This window comes from Pipistrellus kuhlii, unplaced genomic scaffold (genome assembly GCF_014108245.1).
Source record: "Pipistrellus kuhlii isolate mPipKuh1 unplaced genomic scaffold, mPipKuh1.p scaffold_m20_p_1, whole genome shotgun sequence".
NCBI classification, from domain to species: domain Eukaryota; kingdom Metazoa; phylum Chordata; class Mammalia; order Chiroptera; family Vespertilionidae; genus Pipistrellus; species Pipistrellus kuhlii.
Genome location: NW_023425404.1, coordinates 189,577,409 through 189,603,962, shown reverse-complemented (window position 1 = coordinate 189,603,962; position 26,554 = coordinate 189,577,409). Strand labels below are relative to the sequence as shown.

Sequence of the window (26,554 nt, the reverse complement as noted above, 5' to 3'; positions counted from 1 at the left end):
AAGGAAAAAATGCTATTAAGATTGGCCAGCTGCTGTGGATACAAAGATGAGAGTGATGTAATTACTTCTCTCAACTAGTTCCTAATCAGTTTACGTTACAGTTTTTAAATGTATGATTTTACTTGTATGTGGAATCTAAAGAACAATATAAATACACAGACAAAACAAAAACAAGTTCATAGATACAGGAAACAGACTGATGGTTGACAAAACAGAGGGGGTTTGGGAGCTGGGTGGAAAAAGTAAAGGATTGAGTACAGATTGGTAGTTACAAAATAGTCTTGGGGATATAAAGCACAGGTAGGAAATGCAGTCAACATTATTGTAGTAATTATGTATGGTGCTAGTTAGGTACTGAAAATGGGGGGTGGGCATTTTATAAAGTATATGATTTTCTCACCACAATCATATACCTCAAACTGATATGAAATAATATTGAATGTAAATGGTAATTTAAAAAATTGTAATAGAGAAGTCAATAACATAAAAATAATTTAATTTGGAATGTTATTTTTTTTAAAGAGCAGCTGAATGGACTAGTGTCTTATGGCTTTTATTTTTTTCTTTATGGTGCCCTTGACCACAGAGGTTGGGTCTCACCTATCTACTGCATACTTCTACATCTAGACAATATGTGTAATCACTTTTTATTGAATAAATGTATAAGTACCACTAGATCTGGGCTTTCTTTCAACTGTGTGAGCCTTGCTTTATCCGATATAACTCCAGATCTTGAACCTGTGGTGCCTAAATTATTATAGTTAAAATGTCCATGTGGAGATGAAAAGAAATGTATTTCTCATTGGTTTTTTTTTTCTCTCAATGACGGAAACTTGAAGGTAAGTCCAGGAGGTACTACACTTTAATCCTACGACTATTTGATCAAACAGATTGTTGAATGCCAACAAGATAAACTGCCTTCGGGTAGATGCTTTCCAGGACCTGCACAACCTGAACCTTCTCTCCTTGTACGACAACAAGCTCCAGACCATTGCCAAGGGGACCTTCTCGCCTCTCCGGGCCATTCAGACCATGTATGTAAATTGTGGTTTGTATCATATTTGATGACCCTTGTTTTCACTCTAAACTGGGAGTTGATTTGTTTGCAAGTCATGCCTAAAAGTGTTCTGTGTGTGTTTCTGAAAGGCATTTGGCCCAAAACCCCTTTATTTGTGACTGCCATCTCAAGTGGCTCGCGGATTATCTCCACACCAACCCCATCGAGACCAGCGGTGCCCGCTGCACCAGCCCCCGGCGTCTGGCAAACAAAAGAATCGGACAGATCAAAAGCAAGAAATTCCGTTGTTCAGGTAATTTCTGACCTCATGTGGCATGCCCCCTGTGTCACCAACTACAGTGGTTATGGGACACCCAGAGACAGCTGGTCTTTGGCTGAATTACCCAATGTTGTAGAATCATGTGTCTTTGTTTTTTATACCTATAGAAAAAAAATAGAACTGTAAACACAATTCAGATAGCCCTCCTATGTGTACCATTTTTTAACACTAGATGAAGCAGAAGAAACAGGCTGCTGGCCCAGAGAAAAAGGTGCATGGCCACTTCATACCGTATCCCCAGGGTCCGTACTGAACCGGGACCTCTTAGTTAACTCTCAGAGCCTTTGAAGCCTGTTAAGTCTCATGTTTGTTGTAGTATTCTCCATCGAGGAACCCCAGGTAATTAATCATGTTTTCATTGCTTCAGGAAATGAACTGAGACTTGCTCACATGATTTGCTCAGGCTCTGAAGTAGGGGGAAGTCTCCTGATCCCTTACTGGATACTGCCTTTTCATTTTGCACTCTCCTATTTTGAATAGGACTATAAGGATACATTTTCCCCCCCAAAAAATGCAACCTTTTAAAATGTTAGGAATATTACATTTATTGATAGAAAGCCAACTCTAGATGCATTGTATTAATATTAAATAGAAAGCTTACTGCATTGAAACTTGCTATTTGCTTTGGTCTAATCTTTTCTATTTTCTTATGATAAAACTAGAGGCCTGGTGCACAAATTTGGGCACAGGTGGGTCCAGCTGGCCCGCTCCAATTGGGGCCAATCAGGGGGAAAGGGACACGGGAGGTTGGTGAGCTGAAACCTTCCCCCTCCCTTGGTCGAACTCCCTGTCAAGGGGACAATTTGCATGTTAGTGTTTTATTGTATAGGATACATTCTATATGTTTTGAGTAGTATGCTACCCTACCCAGGCATAGTTCATATCTGGCAAGTTAATTCATACTAAAAAGCTAATATCCAGACAAAGCTGGTTGTTGCCCATGGTTCTAGATGTGTTTACTACTCACTGTACATTATTATACTTCAGCCCCTGCTGAAAATGTACATTTTCACCTAATTACCTGTAGTAACTTTAGTCCATTCTTAATCTAATATAACTCATATCTCTGCTTGCTGACATTCAGGTACGTCTATTTTTTGTCTCTTTTTTTTATTTAGCTAAAGAGCAGTATTTCATACCAGGTAGGTTTTGCTCGGTAGTAGGACTAACTACAGACACCCTTTCCTCATCTTAAAAAATATAGCTTCTAAAATTTTGATATGCATGCTTTTGGAAGTACAGTGGGTGCTGTGTAGATAGATGTACTCTGCATAGATCACTTGTAGCTGTTACCCAAACACCTGACCTTTGCATGCAGCATCTGATGTTAAATATAGATATTATTAAGCACCCACCTTTTTTTCCCCTCTCCCTCACTTTGGAACATTACCTAAAATTTCTCACAGTAACTAAAATGTTTGAACCTATGGCCTTCTACTTAAACCATATTCTCTCCTTATATTGAATATCTGATCTTTCAACCTGTTTTTAAAATGTAGCTTGTCAAGCTGGTTTTAAAGACAGAGACTCCCTTGAATGGTCAAAGAGCTAGTTCCACGTGAAATCAGCTACCAACACACAGAATTGTGGTTTTTAGTCATGGGGTTTGGCTTTTTATTGTTCTTATACTAGACAACTGTTACTTTTTTGCTTGACTTTGCTCACTGTTGCTTCACTTTTTATGCAAAACCAGCAGCTTCCTGCTGACTGAAATGCACTTGCACTATCTCTGTGACTTCACATCCTTGCACACCTGGAGTCACAGTTTAACTCCGCAAAAGCAACATTGGCAGCATCCTGAAAGCAAGTTCATGGGCGCTGAGTGCCTTGAATAATTTAGGCTGATGAATGAATGATGAAATGTGCTTGGAAAAGTAATTGAAATGTTTTACCACTACAATCCTAACAGAATCAAGGCTGAGGATTCTAGAACTAGCTCTTTGAAATATGTTCTTATTTTTTCCTTGCCTGCCAACTGTGTAAAATGCCTCCTGACTTTTTTTTTAATGCTTATATTAAAAAATGTATGTTAACGAGTGATTGATTGGCCATGTCCTGGGTATATTCTAGACTATAATGTATTTTAACATCTATAAATAAAAATATATTATGTAGTGTTAAAGTGCAAAAGCATATCTTTTTTTGTTAATAATTCTGGGTTTGGTCTCTCTTTTAAGGAGATAGGTATTGCTTGCCATTATTGATTATGGTTTGAATAATGTTATGCATTTAACAAATTTTGTTTTATTATTTTGAGCTTGAATGATCAATCATATTTTATATATTACACTGGCTGCATAAAAAGAAATATGTTGAATAGAGGTTGATTGGATTTCACTGGCAATCTTTAAAATTCATTATTTTTATCTAATTTTTAAGTAGAAAGTCATGTGAAAGCTATTACTTACCCAGAAAAAGTTATATTCTAAACACCTTTGGGATAAAACATTTATATTACTTAAATCCCCAAATGATAGCAGTTACTATCATTTTGCCAAATTATTTAATCTATTATATTTTAATATACTTTATTACTTACTATTACACTAAATATATTTTAAATATTTATTTTATTACATAATATGTTATTTTAACCCAGGTATATGCCCTTGACCAGAATCAAAACTGGGACCCTTCAGTCCACAAGCCAACACTCTATCCACTGAGCCAAACCAGTGAAAGTTATTCTAAATATAATTCATTAAGAATTTATAAATTAATATGTCATTTTAGCAAATAAAGAACAAAAGTCAGTTTCAATAAATTCGGATACATTTTTGCCCTTAATTGACAGCAGCCAAAATAGGTTTTGGAGAATACTTTCTCTATCAGATATCGCAACTTAATTGTCAATATCTGATCATTTAATTTGCATTATTTAAAATAATAATTATAAAATTTGGAACTCAGAAGAATACTTTTTCCCAGCTTTTCATTAAAATTTGAGCCATAAAATAAGAATCACTGTCATTGTATTGAAGGTGGATTATCTTTATTTATTTTTATTTTTTAATATATTTTCATTAATTTTTTTAATAGAGAGGAAGAAAGAGGGATAGAGAGTTAGAAACATCAATGAGAGAGACACACTGATCAGCTGTCTCCTGCACACCCCCTACCGGGGATGTGCCTGCAACCAAGGTATATGCCTTTGACCAGAATCGACCTTGGGACCTTTCAGTCCGCAGTCTGACGCTCTGTCCACCGGTTTCGGCAAAGGTGGATTATTTTTAATGTCAGATACCTATTTACCTTTATTTAGACTTTGTTCTCAGTGTTTTCTGATTTTAATTTTAAAACAAAAGCTTCAACCACAGTACAACGGATTTTCAATAAATGTCCTGGCATTCATTTCCAAGTGTAATGAAACTATTATAGTCAGCTTTGAAAACTTTTATCTGATTTCCTTTTAACTGAATGACATTATTTATAAATTGGAAAGGGCATTCAAAAGCATGGAAGCCACGATATAAGGATTAATGCAAACATGCTCATGATAGTTCTTGAAGCTCTCCATGATTCATTGCTCACTTAATTTCACGTGTTTACTTGCCTACCACTGTTCTGCCTGGCATTCCTAGATATGACCGTGATAACTCAAAAGAAAATCTATCTTGCAGAGAATTCATCTTTTCAAGGAATTGACAAGGGCTTAATTTGTGGTATGCATCTTGGATGCCGTTGCTTTTCCTTCAAGATCCCTTTGCCTCCAAAAATTATTAGAAAAGTTTACAAAGCATGTGTCATTCCCTGATCATTGCCACAGTAAGAAAAGAAGAAAGAGAACTCAGTTAGTGGTATATATGCTCCTATTAACCTTAACAGGGATTACTGTCTTTCTTTCCTTCTTGGTGATTTTTAATTTTGCAGGAGTTCACCATTTGGGCTGTAAGTAAAAGTGTCTGATCTGAAACATACTCTCCTCCCTTTTCAATCCTGATGTACCTTTTAGTCTCAGTCTTTTGTGCCCTTTCTCCTCTCCTCCCCGCCCCCCGAAGAAGAAACCACAGATCTTTTGAGCTTCTCTGTTGTCCTTGTAGCTCACATCCCATGTCCCACTTCTTCCTAGATATGGATCCCAAAAGCTGTTGATTCTGTCCTGCAACCCTGAGGGATGGGGGAGGCGGCCTTCTGTGTAGCCCCTTTGTGTTTCAAGGAACCTCAGTAGTAAGGCTGTCACTGTGGTCATAGACCTCCTGTAGGAGGACTGCATGTCACGTGCACAGCACAACACCTCCAGAACGTCTGTAGCTTCTCTCCTGCTTCCCTTCATCTTTCCTCTCCGTCTTACCCCTGGCCTAGTGGATGGTGTAGTGATGATGTAGCGAGATTTTCTGTTGTGCTTGATCTAACCATGTGGTTGCCAGGTATGAGTAAAACATGGTTCCGTCAAGCACCATGGAACGTCACGCAGCTTTCTACAGCATGGCAAGCTGCTGAGGCTTAAATCAGGATTGACTGGTCTCTCTTGATAAAATCAAAATGCAAAATAAAATAAAATAGAGGGCCTTGGAGGCATTTCTGAAGAGTATGTGAGAGGGAGAGAATAATCAAAGACCTTAGAAAAAATAAAAACCTCAGTAAGTCTATTTGCCTGGAAAGCCCTAATTTTAAAATGCTATATTAGGGAGATGTGGATGACTGGATGACAGTTTAAATTCTTGACTCTGAGAAAAAAAAATCTGTTTAACAATGAAAGGCCATTGTGTGCTTAGCTGTCAAATAGGCTAGAATGGCTCAGAACCGGATCAGCAGACAGTACCGCTGTGAAAAGCTCATCTCTATTAATGTTTTCCTGTCCTGTGATTCTAGTTACTCTTTTTTTTTTCCAGCAAATTCCAAACCCTTGTTTTAACCCTCTCCTGACATCCATTGACCAAATTCCCCCAATTTGTCTCCCTGATGCATAATCTCTAGTTATCTTCCTTTTTTCCTCCTACAAATTAACAAGCATCCTGACCTTTAGACTCAGTGTCTCTTTTATTTTATTTTTCTTGGCTTGACTCCTCCATAGGTACAGAAGATTATCGATCAAAGTTAAGCGGGGACTGCTTTGCAGACTTGGCTTGCCCTGAAAAGTGCCGCTGCGAAGGGACTACGGTTGATTGCTCCAATCAAAAGCTTACCAAGATCCCAGACCACATTCCCCAGTACACTGCGGAACTGTAAGTCCCTCTCCCCCAGAACCCCAGACCACACTCCCAGTACACATACACTGCAGCACTGTAAGTCCCTTTTCTACAGAATTTAGGTTAGGATGGAGGAAACGAAAACATCAAAATAGTGGGATTTTTGTCTTTTCCTTTTATTCTCAATAATTACATTGATCTTTGTTAATACACATTTGTATAACATAACCCTCACCTGAGGATATGTTTATTGATTTTAGAGAGAGAGAGAGAGAGAGAGAGAGAGAGAGATTAAGTGAGACAGAGAAAGGGAGAAATATTGGTGTGTGATAGAGAAATATCCATCAGTTGCCCCCTATATGAGCCATGCAGGACCGGGGATCGAACCTGCAACTTAGGCCCTGCCTTGGAATCTACCCCATGACCTTTTGGTATATGGGATGATACTCCAACTAACTGAGTCACCCAGCCAGAGCCAAGAATATTTTAGAGGCTATCTTACTTCTTCTTTCTGGCCCAAGATATAATTATAGAAATTAACTTACTTCCCAAAAATTCAGCTAGTACCTAGTAATACTACTAATCATAGCATTCACTTGATATTTAATTCTTAAGCATTATTTATGCCCAAACCCATTTCTAAACAATGCATAGATGTTTTGCATATTTAGCCTTACAGCAACCATATAAAGTAGTTTGACTGTTCATTATGAATTGAAGAAGATAGTCTTTTTTTATCTGCTTTATTATCTCCCTGACTCATGGCTGGAAGGATTCAGTGATTATGAGGTATTAAAACACAAAGGGTAACATAGCGGGAAAAGCTGAAAAGACAGAGTGTGATCAGATTTATATATATTGCCCTAACAAAGGGCCTGGCACACGCTTGTTGCTAAAATATGTTCGTGAATCATTTATAGATACTACGCCGTGGACGTTTTGCCTTTACTGACTTTTCGAAGTGAGACATTTAATGTTAGTGTTCTAAAAAACCCAGGAAAAGCCTGGTGAAATCTCATCATTTTCTGCACATCATAGCCATGTTTATATGTAGCACCGTCTGCTATCTGTCATTATCCACTTTGCATAGTTGCTTGTCTTTCTGTGCATGCATAATCCTTTTGTCTTCAACAAGATTACGGCCCCTCAATGGCAGGAATTGCGTTTTATAGTTGATCTCCCACTGTGTCTATACTTGTGCCTGTTACTTAATGAATTTTGAGCAATTGGAATAATGTAGCGCTTTCAGAGAAATGACAGAAACTTGCTCCCTGTGATGACAGTGGTGCTTTTGAATTGCTGGTAGTTCATTAAGCTATTCCGGAGCTCCGGGACTTCTAGAAAGGCACGGAGACCTTGCAGCCAAAGCCCTGAATTCTATTTGTACAATCATGTTGGGAGCTGTGCTTATTGCCAATAAGACTACAAACAGTAAATCCTAATCCCATCTTCCAACATGAGAATGTGTTAAGGAGGCTTACTTATCAATCAAGAACTGTATTAGAAGCAGCATCTAATTGTTCTTTTCCAACAGGAGCTATATATATATCTTAAAAATTAATAATTTTTTTAAATTATACATTTAAAAATTAGCACCTAAAAGAAAATATTTTCAAACATATATACTATGATAAAAGACTTCTATCCAGAATGAATAAGGAATTCTTACAACTTAACCATAAAATTAAGAAATAAAAATATATATTATCCAATTAAAAAGTAGTCAATTACTTGTATGGACATTTCTCCAAAGAAGATATACAAATGGCCAATAAGCACATGAAAAAATGCTCAGTATCAGTAGACATTAGGGAAATACAAATCAAAAACCACAAAGCAGTAACACTTCATGCCCACTAGAATGGCCATTAAAACAAATACAAAAAAATAACAATAAGTGAGAGAAATAGGTCTCCTCATACATTATTGCTGCTGGGACTGTAAAATAATGCAGGCCCTTTGGAAAAAAAGTTTGGCTATTTCTCAGTTATACCTCAATTTCCCATGTGACCCAGCAATTTCACACAGATGTAAGAACTGAAAATATATGTCCACAGAAAAATTTGTGTTCTGATGTTCAGAGCAGCATTATTTATAACTAGAGGCCTGGTGCATGAAAATTCATGTACTGGAGGGGAGGGTCCCTCAGCCTGGCCTGCCCCCTCTCACAGTCCAGGAGCCCTCAGGGGCAGGAGGCAACCTGGTGATCAGGGGAAGGCTATACCCCATCACACCTCTGCTTCTGCCACTGCCAGCAAGCACAAGCCTCGGCTGGCCCTGGTTACCTGTGCCTCGGGCCAGCCCTGGGAAGCGGGGCAGCCGCCATCCAAGGCTTGCCTGCACCTCGGGCCGGCCCTGGTGTCTGGGGTCTGAGGGGACGAGAGGATTCCAAAGGAAGGCACAAGGCAAGGCCGGGCATGCCACCCCAGTTGGGCTGAGGGGACTGGGTGCTGCCATATTGTGGCTGTGGGCACTGCCATCTTTGAGGGTGTGGCAGTCAATTAACATATTCCTTCCTTATTGGTTATGGGAGATACCATCTTTGAGGGCAAGGTAGTCAATTAGCATATTCCCTTTTATTGGCTGTGGGCGCCACCACCTTTGAGGGTGGGGCAGTCAATTAGCATATTCCCTCCTTATTGGCTGTCTGGCTGTCCACATTGCCATCTTTATTAGATAGGATAATCTAAAAGTGGAAGCAACCCAATCTCCATTCACTGATAAATGAATAAACTTAATGTGGTATGTCCATACAATAGAGGAGTATTTGGCCTTGAAAAGGAATGAAGTATTTATAAATGTTAAACTTGGATGAACCTTGTAAACATTATTCAAAGTAAAACACACACACACACACACACACACACACACACAAGGCCGCATTTAGTATGACTCCATTTATATAGAATGACCAGAATGGGAAAATCCATGGAAACAGAAAGTAAATTAGTGGTGGCAAAGAACTGAGGTAGCATGGGAACAAACTGAGGGTGACTACTAATGGGTATGAGATTTCTTTTTTGGGTGATGAATATATTCTGAAATTAAGTAGAAAAAAAATGGTGTCACAATTTTGTGAATATACTAAACACCACTGAATTATATACTTCAAAAAGGTGAACTTCATGGCATATACATTGTATAACACTAAAGCCTTTAAATAAAATTTTAAAATTATGGAACAAATAATTAGGAAAAAAATGACCTAATATGTTTTCTTAGAGATGGGACGGTAAAAATGAAGCTTGTGATATGAAAGCATAATCTGATTTTCAATTATTGGCTTTCTCTGCTGTGTGCTTCTTATATATTTCATTTTGATCATTAAAATCTGAGTGAAATTGGGGGGGGGGGGGATTCAGGACAGTAGGCCTTCCATAGTCTTGGGTTCTACATCTGCAAATTTAAACAACCTTAGATTGAAAGTATTTTTTAAAAGTTACTTTGCTGTTGACATGTCCTACTCCCACATAGTTAGGCCTACAATGGTGGCCTGTTCTGAAGGTGAAGCATCTACAGGCACATTTCCTTGTTATTATTCTCTAAACAATACAACAGAACATCTATATATGTAGCGTTAGAATTGTATAAGGTATTATAAGTAATCTAGAGATGATTTAACATAATCAGGAAGATGCGTGTAAGTTATATGCACATACCTCATCATTTTATATAAGGGACTGGAGCACCCATGGATTTTGGTATGTAACATGGTCCTGGAACCAATCCTCCATGGACATTGAGAGCATGAGAGCATTTCCTACAGATCTTACTTGATATGTGTCCTATAGCTTCCTTCAGACTCATCATTAAATAATGGTATCCCTCTGTATGAGAAATAAAACGCAACCCCTTCCTCACCCTTGGTGTTGAAATATTGCTCTTTCTCTTTCCCTAGGCGTCTCAATAATAATGAATTCACCGTGTTAGAAGCTACTGGAATCTTCAAGAAACTTCCTCAGTTACGCAAAATGTAAGCCGTGCATTAGCCATGGTTGTGAACTTCTGTTGAGTTTTGTTGCATTTTCCCCACCCCTTGGCAGTTCTATTTCGATTTCTTTGGAAATTGGAAAATATAAAATAAAATAAAATCCAGAAAAATGTGGCACAAATTGAGGGTAATCTCTGAGGGGAACCAGAGTAATTGGCATTTTTCTGTATATCCCAATGATTCCAGCTCCATTGCCCTAGCAGAGCAGTGGCGTCTTTCTGTAGCTCAGACAGCTGGTCTGTTGTGGGCCCACTGCAGGAATCCCGCATCTAAACACATGGGGAGGGGGTGAGGCAGTCATGTGTTGTAACTTCCTGTGCTATTCCCGAAACGTGCTGTTATTTCTCTTTCAGCACTTCCATGTCAACTATTTGACTTTTTGCTTCATTAAACTTTCATTAGGAGATAGTCAAAATTAATAATTGCTAAACTGGCTTAATAGCTCATCTGTGTGACTACATATCTACAACTCATATTTCAAAATAATTTCTCAGCTCAGCAGTTTCAGCAACATTCAAAACAGCACTCCACCCCCCTGAGAAAGGGGGGAGGGAGCCTCTTAATATGAGAGAGGGAAGGAGCATTCTTCCATGATACCCATGCTTTATATATGTAACCTGCCCACAGTCACATAGACTTGTGAGAGGCAGAGAGGACTAAAACTACTTTTGTGCGCTGGACCTCCGCATTATATACTGCCCCCCAAAGAGTTTCTACTTGTTTAGTTGTCCTCCTTTCTCTCTGACATGAACTGCTCTTTTATTGTTGTTTAGCTATAATGTTACCTTCTATATAGTGTATATTTATTGAGAACTACTGTGGGCAATGTTCTGAGAGGCATAAAATTATACGTAAAAATGACCCTTGTTCTGTGGACATTCCTGGTCTTGTAATGAGCAGTGAGAAAGAGAAAGAGGGAATGTATAGAAAGGTGTTGACTCAAATGGATGACAGGCAAACACATTGTAGTCTTTCCTATCACACACAATTCTGACAGTGAAGTTGGTTGTTTTGACCCATTTTTACATGAGAAGTTTCACTGGGAACAAACTTATATTTGGATAGATCTCTGACCTCTCACACTATCTAAATGCTGGCATATTTAGTCCATCCTCCTTTTTACTCAGTTGCCTTCTTTTAGTCATTAATTCATTCAACACTTCTTAATCAGGGGCATTTCTTTGAAAAATTCCTTATTAAGTTTTGTGGCAAACAAAAGTTTATTCAACTCAATCCCTGGCCTCAATAATTGTATGCTCCTAGTGCTCGCTTCGGCAGCACATATACTAAAATTGGAACGATACAGAGAAGATTAGCATGGCCCCTGCGCAAGGATGACACGCAAATTCGTGAAGCGTTCCATATTTTTAATAAAAAAAAAAAAAATAAAAAATAAAAAAAATAATTGTATGCTCCTAGAGACCCATTCAGATCATGTTGACAATGACCAGGCTGGTATTTTTCACCATAAACATTACCCCTCAGAAGTGATATGGTTTTGGCTTGGTGGAACCCTGAAGCAGTGTCTCTTCAGAGCTCTGGGCAGGGCCAAGATTGGAGAGACTGTTCAGTAGGAGAAAATGCTCAAACATGTCTCAGTGCCCTCATTGTGAGAAAGAGATCGTGTAAAACCTGTGTTTCAATGCTTTTTATTTAGAAACTTTAGCAACAATAAGATTACAGACATCGAAGAGGGAGCTTTCGAAGGAGCATCTGGTGTAAACGAAATACTTCTCACAAGTAATCGTTTGGAAAATGTGCAGCATAAGATGTTCAAGGGATTGGAAAGCCTCAAAACATTGTAAGTATTCTCATCTCATTGTGATTCTTCTGCAGGATTGTACTTCCTAGTCATTACAATACTGGGAAAGGATGGGGATTCCATTATTTCTTGTTGCGCCAGCTACCTCTCTCTCCCCTCTCTCTCTCTCTCTCTCTCTCTCTCTCTCTCTCACACACACACACACACACACACACACACACACACACACACACACACACACAGGTTTGTGGATGCAGATCTGTCTGTTTCTCTAATACCCTGATTTCAGCATATTGCCTTCAATAGAGCAAAAGGGTCTCTCCTGACTATGATTCTACAACAAGAAGACCTTTGCTACACTCTTTATGGGGCTTTGGCTCTTCTGATCAGCCTCAGAACAAGGATTCTTCTTCCTTTTCCTCAAATACCTCCTCTAAGACTCTGTCTTGGACCCAGGTCCCTGGCTTCAGCATCTGCTCCGACCCCGACAGAATATCATTTAACCTGGGGAACACCCCTGACTGTCCTGCAAGGTTTTAGTGCAAAAGACACTGACTGATATTGGGACTTTTACTACTAGTTTCAAAGCAAACACGCCCCCAGATTGTGAGATTGGGGAAAAGAAATTTCTGTATGTTTCTGAAAGGTTGCTGGCCAAGAAGGATGGAATTGGATTAATTCCTAAGGACAAAGCTCTGAGTTATTTGAATTTCTACAGAGCACGTGTGTACTTTTTATTATCTCAAAGTATGTAATTATGTTTGACAAAAGTGGTGGCCTGAACATTTTGAGAGACACAAAGCAAACCCTGGAGACAGCAGAAAAGTCTTTGTCACCGAGCAGCAGCCCTTGGCAATAGCAGTGAAGAGAAGTACCAACTCCACTGTCTTCCCTAAATTCTCTCCTCTCCTCTCCCACAGCCCTAGAGCCACAGCCAGGGCCCTGAGCGCCTGGAAGTCCAGGACCTGCTCTTTATCACAGGCAGAGAGTTTCCCTCCAGTCAGTGGGGATATTACTAGCATCCCAGCTTCAAATCCTGCTGAACAGCCTCTGTCCAGGGAAGTAGAAATGTGTTCCTTGAGGAACAGCCTGGAACCTAACCATTCAGCAGGACCCAGATGCCACCTGCTGACCCTTCTGGTGAGCAATATGGAGCTCCTTCAAGATGTTATGCAAATATTCAAATATTGCTTCAGCCTTTTATGAGTGTGTAGAAGAAGGCAGAAAAGTTATACCATGGGTGGCTGCATCTACTCCTCCCCCACTCCCCATCCCCAAGCTGTCTCAGGTAACTCAGCAAAACCCAGATCCTGCAACAAGCAGAATTCTTCCTTCTGAGACAGTAGTCAAGGGACTCCTTGTCATTGGAACCTTCTCCTTGAATGGGCAGCAGGAGGGGCAGGAACTGTACCTCCAGCTGCATTGGTCTGCCCTGGGCTGCCTTCATGAGAAACCATGCCTGATGACTTAAACAACAAGAATTTGTTTTCTCACAGTTCTGGAAGTCCAAGGTCAATGTGCTGAGAGGGTTGGTTTCTGGCCAGGGTTCTTTTGTTGGCTTTTAGATTGCCATCTTTCCACTGTGATTTATTGACCTTCCCTCCATGTCCCTTTCTCTTACAAGGACACCATTCCTATCTTATTAGGGCCCGCCTATAAGATCTCATTTAATCTTATCTATCTCCCTAGAAGCCCTATTTCCAATACAATCACATTGGATATCAGGGCTTCAACATATGAATTTTAGAGGAACACAGCTCCATTCCTAACACCACAGCAAAGACCTTATCAAAGCATTTCTTGGAACTAGTTTCACTCACAGGATTCATCTTTCTCCTTCATTGTGTTTCTAGCCCTGTTTTTATGCCTCTTAAATTTTGGCACCTGAGCCAGACATCCAATTGGCTCACTACTTAATCCCACTGTATCTCCATGAACTTAATGGAGCATTCAGAGCCAAGCTTGGGATAGTCACAGGCCTCAAGCAGGTTTATCTGGACCTTATATTCTGCTCAGTGGTAACTTTCAGCTTGGAGTTATAAAGGTTTTTGCAAGACACCCTTTTGCCCGCCCTCCCCGCCCCCCAGGTACTTAACCCTTCAGTACTACTAAACCTCTTAGCAGTCCATGTCCATATTTCAGTGAGTCTTGGTTTGAATCCTTGTGCACAGGTAAAATGTGGTAGGGATTTTTGTAGTGACAGAAAGCAAAGCTTTCTTTCACTCCTTCCAGGCATTCTTCACTCCAACAAGATTGAGACCAAGTATTCTTTCTTCTTTACGGTGAAGGGTAGTGCTGATATAAATACCTTCTGTTGTGCCTTTGTGCCATAGCATAAAAGAATGATGTCTTCATTAGAGTACAATTCCAGAACAATCTTCAGAGTGATCAACTCATGTTTAGAAAAATTAAAAGAGAAAAAAAATGAACTTTTCAGCATTTCTGAGTAAGACTTATGGCAATGATTCCTTTTGATGTGGGGATTTTAGAAACTTTCTGTAATTTTTCTAAGCACCACAAATAATCAGTTTAGGGGGGAAAAAAAATCAAGAACAGAGCCAAAACTTCAGTACAGTGTTAAATCTGTTAATAGGAATGACTTAAAAAAAAAGTCAGAATTGTTTAAAGAGAAGACCCTTTTCAATTTCACTGTGAACAACTGGGGTCTTTATTGCTTCATTTTTATAATTAAAATTATGTGTGCAAGCTCTGTGGATGTTCAGTCAAGTTTGATTTCCCCCCCACTGATGTTGACAGTGACTTGGCCTGTGAGTCCTTGAGATGTCCTTAGTCCTTCATCTGCTGTGGTTATTGATTCTGTTCTGACTCCTTTTTGTTCAACCTTCAATGCAGTACTGCAGTGAATACACAGATCTCAGGGCCGTAGGGGCTTAGAGAGCTGGAGGTGCCTTATGACGTTATGTAATCAGGCAAACAAAGTGATGACATCCAGGGACGCATCCTACCCTCATCAGGTGCAGCTGGAAATCCACAGTGATGAGGCTCACCTTGCTTCTTGTAACTGAGTGCAATCATTGTTTTCTTTTTGCACAAGGCTCTCAGTACATAGCCATGGAGATTCCTAATGACTACACAACATTCAGAAAACAGTCCTGACTGCCACAGATTTGTAAAGAAGGGTTTTCTTGGTCCTCAAATAGGCAAAAGTGATTGCCTGGTGCTTTATCTCAATAACAATGTTCTCCTTTTCCCCCTCAGGATGTTGAGAAGTAATCGCATCAGCTGTGTGGGGAATGACAGCTTCATAGGGCTGAGTTCTGTGCGGCTGCTTTCCTTATATGATAATCAAATCACTACGATTGCGCCAGGGGCCTTTGACACTCTCCATTCCTTATCTACTCTGTGAGTATGAAAAACAGTCTTCATTTGTGTATTATGTAGGCCTCTGTGTTACATTTATTACTTTCATTGATAGCACTTGAATGCACTGTTAGGAATTTTATAAAAATGTGATCAAGGATTAAGTGGTAGTGGTGTTTTGTTTTTTAAGACAAATTTCTTCATGTTAAACTTACTTTAACTTTCTCTAAAAAGATTACCAACTATCTTATATGAAAATATAACCAAGATCATAATATTGTTCAATCTTTTTTTTTTAATAATAATGTGCTGAGGCATCATTTAGGCATTTTAATTTTATTATAACTTGACTGTGCTGCAAGCAAAGGAAATGTTGTAGATTTCCCCGAGTGTTCCTGTGTGGGCATCTCTTCCATATAAGTATCATCCAAACAGAGTTGATAGGGTCGTTTCCACCACCTAAAGCTCAAGGGCCATTCACAGTCACAGGGACTGCATCAGGGTGACCTGACCAGCAAGAAGGGCTGTTCACTAAAGGGCATTGACTGTGATGTTAGAAAAATATTAAAGAAATCGGTTCAGCTTTTCCAGAAGGATATTTTATGTACATTAGGTCTAGGTACAGAACTCAGAAAGTGTCAAATGCACAGACACACACACACACACACACACACACACACACAAACACACACACACCTCCAAACAATGCATTGCAGGCATATTGCATATCTGTATCTAAGAAGCAATGTTTGGAAAATATAAATCTGACAAATCAAATCAGATGACCCAGTAATGGTGATATACCAGTCTAACTCTAAAGGTAGTTAGAAAGAACAAAAAAAGAAAGGGGGTGGGGAGGACAAGCATGTTCAACATAGCTCAAATCTCTGGAGAAATAATTTGAGGAAAGCATCCCTCCATCAGGAAAGTACTTAATCCCCTTCCCACATAAAATGTGACATTTTACATGGGGTGACTAATTTGTGCATATTAAACATGGCATGTTTATAAATAATGGGATCGTCGATAGGGTTGTGCTGAAGTGGTGAGATGCCCAAAGCACAGAGATTTGTAGAAGGGAATTCATTTTTATAACTGGCATTTAATCAACTCAGCTGTCAGCTTCGATGGGAAACCTATTCTCTTGAGAAAATAAGAAATGGAAATCTTGAAATGACAAATTAATGAAATAGCTGTTGTCAGGTTAAACTCAATAATATTAGGTAATCAGCCTTCATCTTTATATTAAGTCGCTGAATTATCAGGGCAGGGGAGTCTGACAGCAGCTCAGACCTCAGACAAGTTTAAAGGATCTCTTAATGAGCCATTCCTCAGGATCCACTCCATAAGCCCTAAATTGCTGCTTTCGCTTTATTTTGCCACATGTAATTACTTGAAAGAATTCCGTATATGAAAGTCTTGTGATTTTGTAAATTTTACACATAGATACTTTAGCAAAAAAAAAAAAAAAAAAAAAAAAAAAAAAAGTGCATCCCATATATTGTGATGGGCCTGGAGGGGAATCCTATCGAATAAAAGAATATCTAATAAAAGTATGCAGATTGACCATCACTCCAACACACAATATGACTGCCCCCATGTGGTAAAAGATCCTGCCCCTATGTGGACACAAGATGGCTACCACAAGATAGCCAGCAGGGGAGGGCAGTTGGGAGGCACTAGGCCTGCAAGGGAGGGCAGTTGAGAGGAACCAGGCAAGCAGGGGAGGGCAGTTGGAAGTGATCAGCCCTGCAGGGGAGGGCAGTTAGGGGTGACCAGGCCGACAGAGAAGGGAAGTTGGGGGCAAACAGGCTGGCAGGGGAGCAGTTAGGCATCAATCAGTCTGGCAGCAAAGTGGTTAGGGGGTGATCAGGCTGGCAGGCAGAAGCGATTAGAATCATTCAGGAAGGCAGGCAGGCAAGCAGTTGGAGCGAGCAGTCCTGGATTGTGAGAGGGATGTCCAACTCCCCGTTTAGGCCAGATCCCACTGGTATAGGGTCTAAACAGGCAGTCAGACATCCCTCAAGGGGTCCCAGATTTGCAGGCTGGGCTGAGGGACAACCCCCTCCGTGCTCAAATTTCATGCACCGGGCTTCTAGTATGAAACATAAGGAACCATTTCAGCAGAAATTGTATGGGAAATGCTAGCATGGGATTTGGAGAGATAGAGGTGAAACCCTGACTGAACTCCACTCTGTATTGCTTGCATGTGGTGCTTAGAAACCTTTTGGCCAATCCTTTCAACTGTAACTGCCACCTGGCATGGTTGGGAGAATGGCTCCGGAAGAAAAGAATTGTAACGGGCAACCCTCGCTGCCAGAAACCCTACTTCCTCAAAGAGATCCCCATCCAGGATGTGGCTATCCAAGACTTCACCTGCGATGATGGTAAGAGCCCAACCTGTGGTCCCCAGGTGTCCAGGGGACCATGCAGATGCTAAGGGTACAGCTGACCCCAGGAACTGTCCAAAGATAGTCCTTGTGCATCTTTTTTTGTTACTCTGTTATGTTTTAGCCAGAGAACATTTCCTTTCTCAGAGGGCACCTTCCTATCTAAATCTACTTTGTGCTTTTGAAGGCTGTAGATTTTCCAATTTCCAACGGGCAATTGATACTGTTTTTATATCTTCCTGTTAACATTTCTTTATAACCCTAAGTATCTCTTCTAGCAGCTATCATTTCCAAATGAGAAAAGCAATTGGCTTCTAAAATAGAAATGCTAGTGAGTCCAATAAAAGCAACAGTTTTCTCTTTTTCATGCACTCTATGTATCATGGCATTTTATTGGAGTAACCCTGTCAGTAGGCGAAACAGGTTCTGTAATTATTGTCAGTGAGTGCAGAACTTATTTGAGCTCTTACTTTAATATGAGGGACCCTGCCTGGCCAATGTGGCTCAGTGGTTGAACTTTGACCTATAAACCAGAAGATCAGGGTTGAATCCCAGTCAGGGCACATGCCCAGGGATGCAGGAGGCAGCTGATCAATGATTCTCTCTCATCATTGATGTTTCTATCTCTCCCTCTCTCTCCCTTCCACTCAGAAATCAATAAAAAATATATTTTTTTAAAGGAGGGACCCACACCTTTTTTTTCAAATATTTGCGAAATATTTGAAGTAACTGTGTCCCCTCATTGTCTCTTCATTTCTGTCTCCTTAATTCAGTTAACACATATATTCTAATTAAAAGTGTCATCTATATAAATAACTGTACAAAGACAGTAACTATTATCATGTTATTGATGATACCCATTGGATGTTATTTTCTGGAACTCTGCCCTAGGCTGTGTGGAAATGGAGCTGTATGAAACGTATGGTGTCTATAAACCCTCACTGCCCTCCACGTCAGTGATCATATGGCCTGAGATGGGTGCTTGTTATGTGAATTTAAAGCCATAAAACCATTCCCAACCTCTTCAAAGCTGCAAACCTGGGTTTCCCTGTATGTCTTTTGGCAATTTAGGAAACGATGACAATAGCTGTTCCCCGCTGTCCCGCTGTCCCGCTGAGTGCACCTGCCTGGATACAGTGGTTCGATGTAGCAACAAGGGCTTGAAGGGTCTGCCCAAAGGGATCCCAAAAGATGTCACTGAATTGTAAGTAAAACTTGTCTTTCTTTCTTTTGCGAATAATTATCACGTCATACCCCAAGGGAAATGGGCTTCACACCAAATTTTTACAGTCCCGTTTGCAGATCACATTCTAGGGGCCATTAATTAGTTCCACATAAACCCTTAAACAAATAATCTACTCTACTCTAGAGATCCTTGGGAAATGTCGGTTGTGTGTGTTCCTCTGCTTTCATTGCAGGACTTCTCAGTGCCTTTATTATGTCAAGGTGCACTGTGGAGCTCCAAGAGAGGGTGGTAAAATGTGAGTTGGTAGCTCCCATACTTATTTGTTCCTATAGTCCTTTTCCCTGTGGAGTATGTTGCAAGGCTAATGTCCCACCCAGTGCACCGTGGGAAATGCTGTATATTTAGTTTATCTACAGTGCCAGGATATCCCATTTGGTTAAGTAACCCTGATCACTGTGTCTCCTGGGAGAACATCTCACCATACGTGGTGCATTAACATGTGGGAGGTGGGAGAAGCCGGCGTAATCCTTAAAAAGAAATGCGTGACTGCCCTTTGGACTTGAGTCAGAGTCCCTCAGTTTGGAAAGGCTGTGGGGCCAAATATCTCTAACATTTTCATTGCAGACATTTAACTACAGATTTCATTGTCAGTGCACAATATCCAGACACTAAGCACCGCCCACACCTCCTTAGCTGCCTCATGCTATGTGGCGCTCTGTGTGGGAAATGGAATGGATCAGAGACTAGGCTGCTTAAATGGTAACGCATGCGTGCTCTATTCCATTCCTTCGTCTGGGTACCAAGGGCCATGTACACATGCCTGCCGTGCAATCAAGTCATTTTGCCTCATTGATTTTTGTCTGTATGGAGCCTACATCAAAAACGATTTAAGTCCAACTCTACCCCATGCAAATGCGTACCTGTCATTAAAGCAGATGCATCCAAGCACCCGCAATGAGCAGCTTTGATAAACTTTGGGCCACGCGGAGCATTCTTAATGAAGTTTAAGAAGATGCCGCTTCAGTTATCAAAAATCTTGCTTTCAAATCCTGTGCAGTTCTGTGAATCTCAATTTGGTCCTGAATGGAACACTTAGACAGAAACCATGTAATCTTAGCATGTGTGCACAGAAGATCCCTCTCAGATATGAATAGCTGTGAGGTGATAGGTTTCTCTCTCTGACCACCAGTCACAGTTGTTAGTTAGCGGTAAGCACTGTTTTGTGTGTGCGTGGTGTGTAATTAAAGACTTAATTCTTATGTTGATATGTACTTAGTTCAGAAGGTTACCCTCCGTCCAGCGTTGGGAAGCTAGATGTCCATGGAATAGTCTATGCATTGATTCTAGGTGTACCCCACCAAGGACATAGCATACCATTCAGATGGTCTTGATGCTAACTCTCTTCTTGGACCATTTAACTGGCTATGTCTTAGTCATTTTACCTGGTTCCCCTTAAATAATTTTGACCTTGCTTTTTGAAAAAACTTTGCCTGGCTGGTATGGCTCAGTGGTTGAACGTCAATCTATGAACCAGGAGGTCACGGTTCTGATTCCTTGTCAGGACACATGCCCAGGTAATGGACTCCATCCTTAGTTGGGGGGGGGAGGGAGGTGGTGCAGGAGGCAGCCAATTGATGATTCTTTCTCATCATTGATGTTTCTATCTCTCTTTCCCTCTCTCTTCCTCTCTGAAATCATCAAAAGTGTATTTATCATTATTTCATTTCCTTGCTAAACTATATTTGAGAACCTGTTGGATCCATGTCCTGTCTATGGCATCTCTGAATTTCTTTTATCATATAGTCAAGTCTTCCATCTATTTCTCTACAAATGTTTTAAAGTAATCTTTTTTGCTAAAGAAAATAGATTACAGATGAAAAAATGAACTCATCTCTTGTAAATCCTATAAGAATTTACTCCCCCAAAGAGCTTATTCTTAGAACTATACTGAGTCAGCAGTGTTTCTCTTTACAGTAATATATATATATATATATATATATATATATATATATATATATATGCATGTATTAGAAAAATGCCATGTGCTTATTTTATTGAATTATTAAAGAATTTGGTGAAATAATGTTGGTGTAAAATAATATTAAACAAACGGCATCTATTATTTTTAATGAGTTCCATGTAATTTCCCTCATGGATTGTTTTACATGTAAATATGCATAGCACTACATTCTGGAATGAAGGGAGAGTATTAAAGTACATGTGATTATGCTGCTCTCTAGTGGTCACAAGGAAACATTTATCTACAGGAAGAAAGGAGGGAAAGGAGTTGAAATAGAAATTTTGAGATAAGGACTCATCTCATGTGCTGGTTCTTAATCAAATTTATTATGTACTCTGATAATTTATGACTTGTTTATAACTGCTTTCATTTTTAAATGGTTGAAATAGGCTGTTATCCTAGGCAATTTCTCAGCTACTGCTATATTCTGCACAAATATAACCTCAACCCCGGATCTTGAGATTGGCCACAAAACTGGGGAGGGGGGACAGGGTCACATGCCCCATGTGCCAGAATTGATTGTGGGCACTTCTATACAGATGACCTAAGTTAGTGGAAGAATGTTTACCCCTCCCCATTTATATTCTGGGAGAGAACAACCTTGGGAAGAGATAGAATTGTGTGTGTGTGTGTGTGTGTGTGTGTGTGTGTGTGTGTGTGTGTGATCATGGATATTTAAGCATTCCTTTACTTTTGTGTCTTGCCAGTTAGTCCTGAGTCTATCTATTCTCTGATTATTCTGCTGCCTCTCATCAGGAAGGCACAATTTACTTATTTGATTATTACTTTTGCATATAGATGGTATTTTTGTGCACTTGGTAAATGTGATTTTCTAAGAAACCTCCTACAAGTAATATCAGCAAGTGTATATAAATAGTACACACTATTTTAAAACATTATTAATTGAAATCTACTTCCAAATATCTCCTTTAAAACATTCATTGCTATTTACTAATGTGCTGATAATATTATGGCGGTAAAGGGTAGTCTCACCCTCAGCAGCAAGGTTCTGCCCGCAGTGAGTGCCTTTCATGGTACTGCCTCCACATAAATACAGCAAACTGGGGTTGGACTACAAATGTGGTTATTTGAATGAACCTTCTTGCTGACAAGAAAATGGCTGGACACATGCCTGCCTTCTTAGAAAACCACGGAGAACTAGACTCACCAGTCTCTCCTGGATTTTAGAATTTAGCCCAAGTGATCCACAAAAGAATCTGCTGGATTAGACAAAGCAATTTTTTTTTTCTTTTTCTTCTATTCAACAGCAATTTCAGCCAGGAACATGACATCATTTGTAAATTTTTTTTTATTGATTTCAGAGAGGAAGGGAGAGGGAGAGAGAGAGAAACATCAGTGATGAGAGAGAGCCATCAATTGGCTGCCTCCTGCATGCCCACACTGGAGATCGAACCTGCAACCAGGGCATGTGCCCTGACCAGGAATCAAACTACTCAATGCTCAACCACTGAGCCATGCCAACTGGGGTATGGACATGACATCTTGAAGTCAAAATCACTAAGTGCTTCAACTATTCTAGGATACACTACTGTTACTTTTTACAAATATGCCTTAGCCGGTTTTGCTCAGTAGCTAGAGCATTGGACTGAAGGGTCCGTGCTTCACTACCCAATCAAGTACATATACCTCAGTTGCAGGTTTGATCCCCGGCCCCTTTCCAGGCATATGCAGAAGGCAAGTGAATGTGTTTCTCACATCCATGCACCTCCCTCCCTCCCTCCCTCCTTCCTTCCCTCCCTCCCTCTTCCCTCTCTCCCTCCCTTCTTCCCTCCCTCCCTCCCTTCCTTCCTTCCTCCATTTCTTCCTTCCTTCCTTCCCTTTTTTCTTTCTGATCTTCTTCCCTCCCTCCTTCCCTTCTTCCATCCGTTCTTTCCTCTATCTCTCTTTCTAAAGATGAACAGAAAAGATATCCTCAAATGAGTATTAAGGTAATAATAATAGTAATAATAACTAATAATAATAATAATAATAATAATAATAATAATATTGTTTCCTTGTTTTTAGGTACCTGGATGGGAATCACTTCACACTGGTTCCTAAGGAACTCTCTAACTACAAACACTTAACACTTATGTAAGTAATGTATGGTATGTTTCTGCCTTTGACTTCTCATTCTATTTCATGAAAATGGGGTAGCAAGGGGCAGAGATGTAGTGAGCCTTTCAGATGATATAATTCATTCACAGTCAGAGGCTCCCCCTCACTCGCCTGGTTCTGGATAGCTAGATGCTGCTTCACTGTAACTTAGACCATGGAGAGACCTAGGAAAGGTCCTCTCGTCAAAGTACAAAGACGGTTAAGTCTGGGTACTGAAGGATTGTAAAGATTTGGTAAGAAGATACTACTACTCATAATGAATAGGGGTCATTTTATGGCAAGCCAAGGACAGATAGAAAAACATATTTTTATTCTTGACTTTAAATAAAAGATAGATGATAGTAATCTCAATGAAAACATTAATCTAGTTTATTAGGTTTGATTCTCTTATATAATAAATTATGAATTGTTATGGGCTTCCAGTATTCAAATTGATTTTATAAAATCTATGTTTACTTCTACAGTATTTCAGAAAATGTAACAAAGCCCAGATTGGTTTGGCTCAGTGAATAGAGTGTCGGCCTGCGGACTGAAAGGTCCCGGGTTCGAATCCGGTCAAGGGCATGTACCTTGGTTGCGGGCACATCCTCAGTTTGGGGGTGTGCAAGAGGCAGCATGTCGATGTTTCTCTCTCGTCAACGTTTCTAACTCTATCCCTCTCAATTCCTCTCTGTGTAAAATCAATAAAATATATATTGTAAAAAAAAAGAAAATGTGACAAAGATGTTGACATTTTTAGTATAAATTTCAAAACACTGATTTTTTTATTTTTTTTTTAGTTTGGTTTGATGTCCTAAGATAATATATTTTATTATTCATATATGTAAATAACTTTTCTTTTACCATTTTAAAGTAGATATAAGATTACATTTAAGAACACAAAAACTTCTATCTACTTATGTGCAAATACTTTTAAAAATATAAAAATATGTAACCTCTACCCAATATAATATCACACTTAGAGTAGCCTTGATAGAAACTGATAACATTTCGTGCACTGGGCCTCTAGTTATATTATAGTTTTGGTGTTCTGCAGAATTTTAATAATGAGTATGTGTGCCATGAAATGAAAAAGGGTTGAAAATCGCTCCCCTAGGGAGGTGGTGGTTAGTTAAAATGATTCTTACGATTTTCAATTTTCCTTAAAAAAATATGAGAAAACACTTTGTAGAAAGCATCCAGGACTGTTTGGATGACAAACTATGAAATTAAGGGAAAAGGAATACTCTCAATGGCACCTTGTTCTGCCCTAGTTATGTGTTTAACAGCAGCAAGAAGTGATTACATGCAGTTTGTTCTGTTAAATAAACCATTAAATTGCTGCCGTTTCCAAAGGGTCACTTCAGCAGAATCCGGTCATTTGTGGGACAGTGTGTGATTATTTAAAACCAATTTGAAAACGAAAAATGAGAATTTATAGATCCAAAAATGGTTTTACCAAGAAGTCCTTTTGCTGATATAGATATATTTATTTCCCTTAAGTATGATACTTCAGCAACTGAGAACATGGATTTTAGAGCTTCCATAACACCCTTACTATTTTCATAATTTAATTGGTCCATTTTAGTGATATTTTGCTGCTTTAATAAAGGAGTGGATAATTAGCTATTGCGGATCTTGCATTTAATGATTCATTTATTTTATTTCAGAAAAAATTAGTGAATATAATACACATAGATAAGTGAACATAAATTAAACCCTAAATTAATTATTCATGAATCTTCCTATTATTTATATATTTTGCATTTTGCTTTAGGAAAACATTAGTGAATATATACACCTTCACTAATATCTGTGTCATTTTTGTATATATGAATGTTATATAATCATAATTTTTCCTAAACCAAAATGCAAAATATGTATATGTAAATGTTATATATTATTATATTGCATTATGTATCATATTTATAATATATTATGCCATTATGATATATATATCACATATATTATATATAACAAAAATAAGATAAAGTTCATTGAATATAAATTATAACCCATAGTACAAAATACACTTATAAATAGCCATTTAGCTTTGGTGAATAATTCACATCTCTCTCATTTACTTATCATTCAATAAATAGATATTTGCTGAAAACCTAGTATGTATTGGTGACTTTGGCCAAGGGCATTTTTTTAAAATATATTTTTAATGATTTCAGAGAGGAAGGGAGAGGGAGACAGATAGAAATATCAATGATGAGAGAGAATCATTCATTGACTGCCTCTTGCATGCTGCCTACTGGGGATGGAGCCCACTTCCTGAGCATGTGCCCTTGACCAGAATCAAACCCAGGACCCTCAGTGCTCTATACACTGAGCCAAATTGTCAAGCGTAGGGCAGAGTTTTTAATTAAGACATTTTGTTGTTAGTGGTTGTAGTTTTTAAAATATGTTTTCATTGATTTCAGAGAGGAAGGGAGAGGATATATTCCCAAGAAGATAAGTATGTGTCACTGATGGAACTTTCAAAGACATAGGTTTATTTCCCCTCATACAATGTATCCATTGTAACTGGCCTCCGCATGCCTTTGTTCTGGGACCAGGCAACAATCACAGAGGCTGGTGAAGGTCACCAGTCTTATAGGAAAGAGAGGGGAAAGGACATGGGAAAAGTGAGCTCACTCTGAATCTTTTCTGAAGTGAAACTGGCTCTGATGCCTACATCTCATTGGCCAAAGCAAGGCACATGAATCGTTGTCAATAACATAGTCTATTCCAGAAGATTGCCTGATGTCTTATTTTTCAGATAAAAGCTGAGCGCTAAAATTGTTGCTATGACCTTGAACAAAAAGACCTTCTCTTTCTATGAATCATGAATATTTCCATTTCTGTGCTAACAGTGGACTCCATTTCCTTCTTTTTCTCTTTCAGAGATTTAAGTAACAACCGAATAAGCACCCTTTCTAACCAGAGCTTCAGCAACATGACCCAGCTCCTTACCTTGTGAGTGTCAAAGTGCGGTACTGAGTTTTCAATAATTCACTGGGCACAGTGCATTTTCTAGGCACTGGACATTCCTGGTAAACAAGACAGATAGCATTTTTACCCTTGAGGAATGTAAACACTTGCTGGGAGAAACAGACAAATAATACCTCAATCAGCCAACAAACACAGACATTACAAAAGGTGTTGGGTTCTATAAAAGACAGAAGGGATATTTACACCTGTGGCAGGGTTAGGAGAGATGCTTAATGTATGCAAAAGGTCACCTTCAGGAGGGCATAGTTGATGCATCAACACCTGTGGAGATAGGAAGCTTTCTGGGCTTTACTTAGGAAATATATAGTTGGTTTCATTAAA

At 39.3% G+C, this 26,554-nt stretch overlaps 1 protein-coding gene and 1 non-coding gene across 5 annotated transcripts in view; both read left to right on the top strand.

The window, feature by feature from the left end:
* Positions 1-26,554, top strand: part of SLIT2 (slit guidance ligand 2) — a 328,161-nt gene that overhangs the window by 229,440 nt on the left and 72,167 nt on the right. For 2 of the 4 annotated variants that reach the window (XM_045573712.1, XM_036419664.2), the window contains exons 13-23: positions 891-1,034; positions 1,147-1,310; positions 2,456-2,479; positions 6,352-6,502; positions 10,365-10,439; positions 12,115-12,258; positions 15,439-15,582; positions 17,761-17,927; positions 19,002-19,134; positions 23,162-23,230; positions 26,126-26,197. In XM_045573712.1, coding sequence (XP_045429668.1) covers positions 891-1,034; positions 1,147-1,310; positions 2,456-2,479; positions 6,352-6,502; positions 10,365-10,439; positions 12,115-12,258; positions 15,439-15,582; positions 17,761-17,927; positions 19,002-19,134; positions 23,162-23,230; positions 26,126-26,197 — 1,287 coding nt within the window. The remainder of the gene's footprint in view (positions 1-890; positions 1,035-1,146; positions 1,311-2,455; positions 2,480-6,351; positions 6,503-10,364; positions 10,440-12,114; positions 12,259-15,438; positions 15,583-17,760; positions 17,928-19,001; positions 19,135-23,161; positions 23,231-26,125; positions 26,198-26,554) is intronic. The other 2 variants (XM_045573714.1, XM_036419682.2) reach the window with 1 other exon arrangement.
* Positions 11,720-11,826, top strand: LOC118709771. The gene has a single exon (XR_004985128.1). It is a non-coding gene; the product is annotated as a U6 spliceosomal RNA (small nuclear RNA).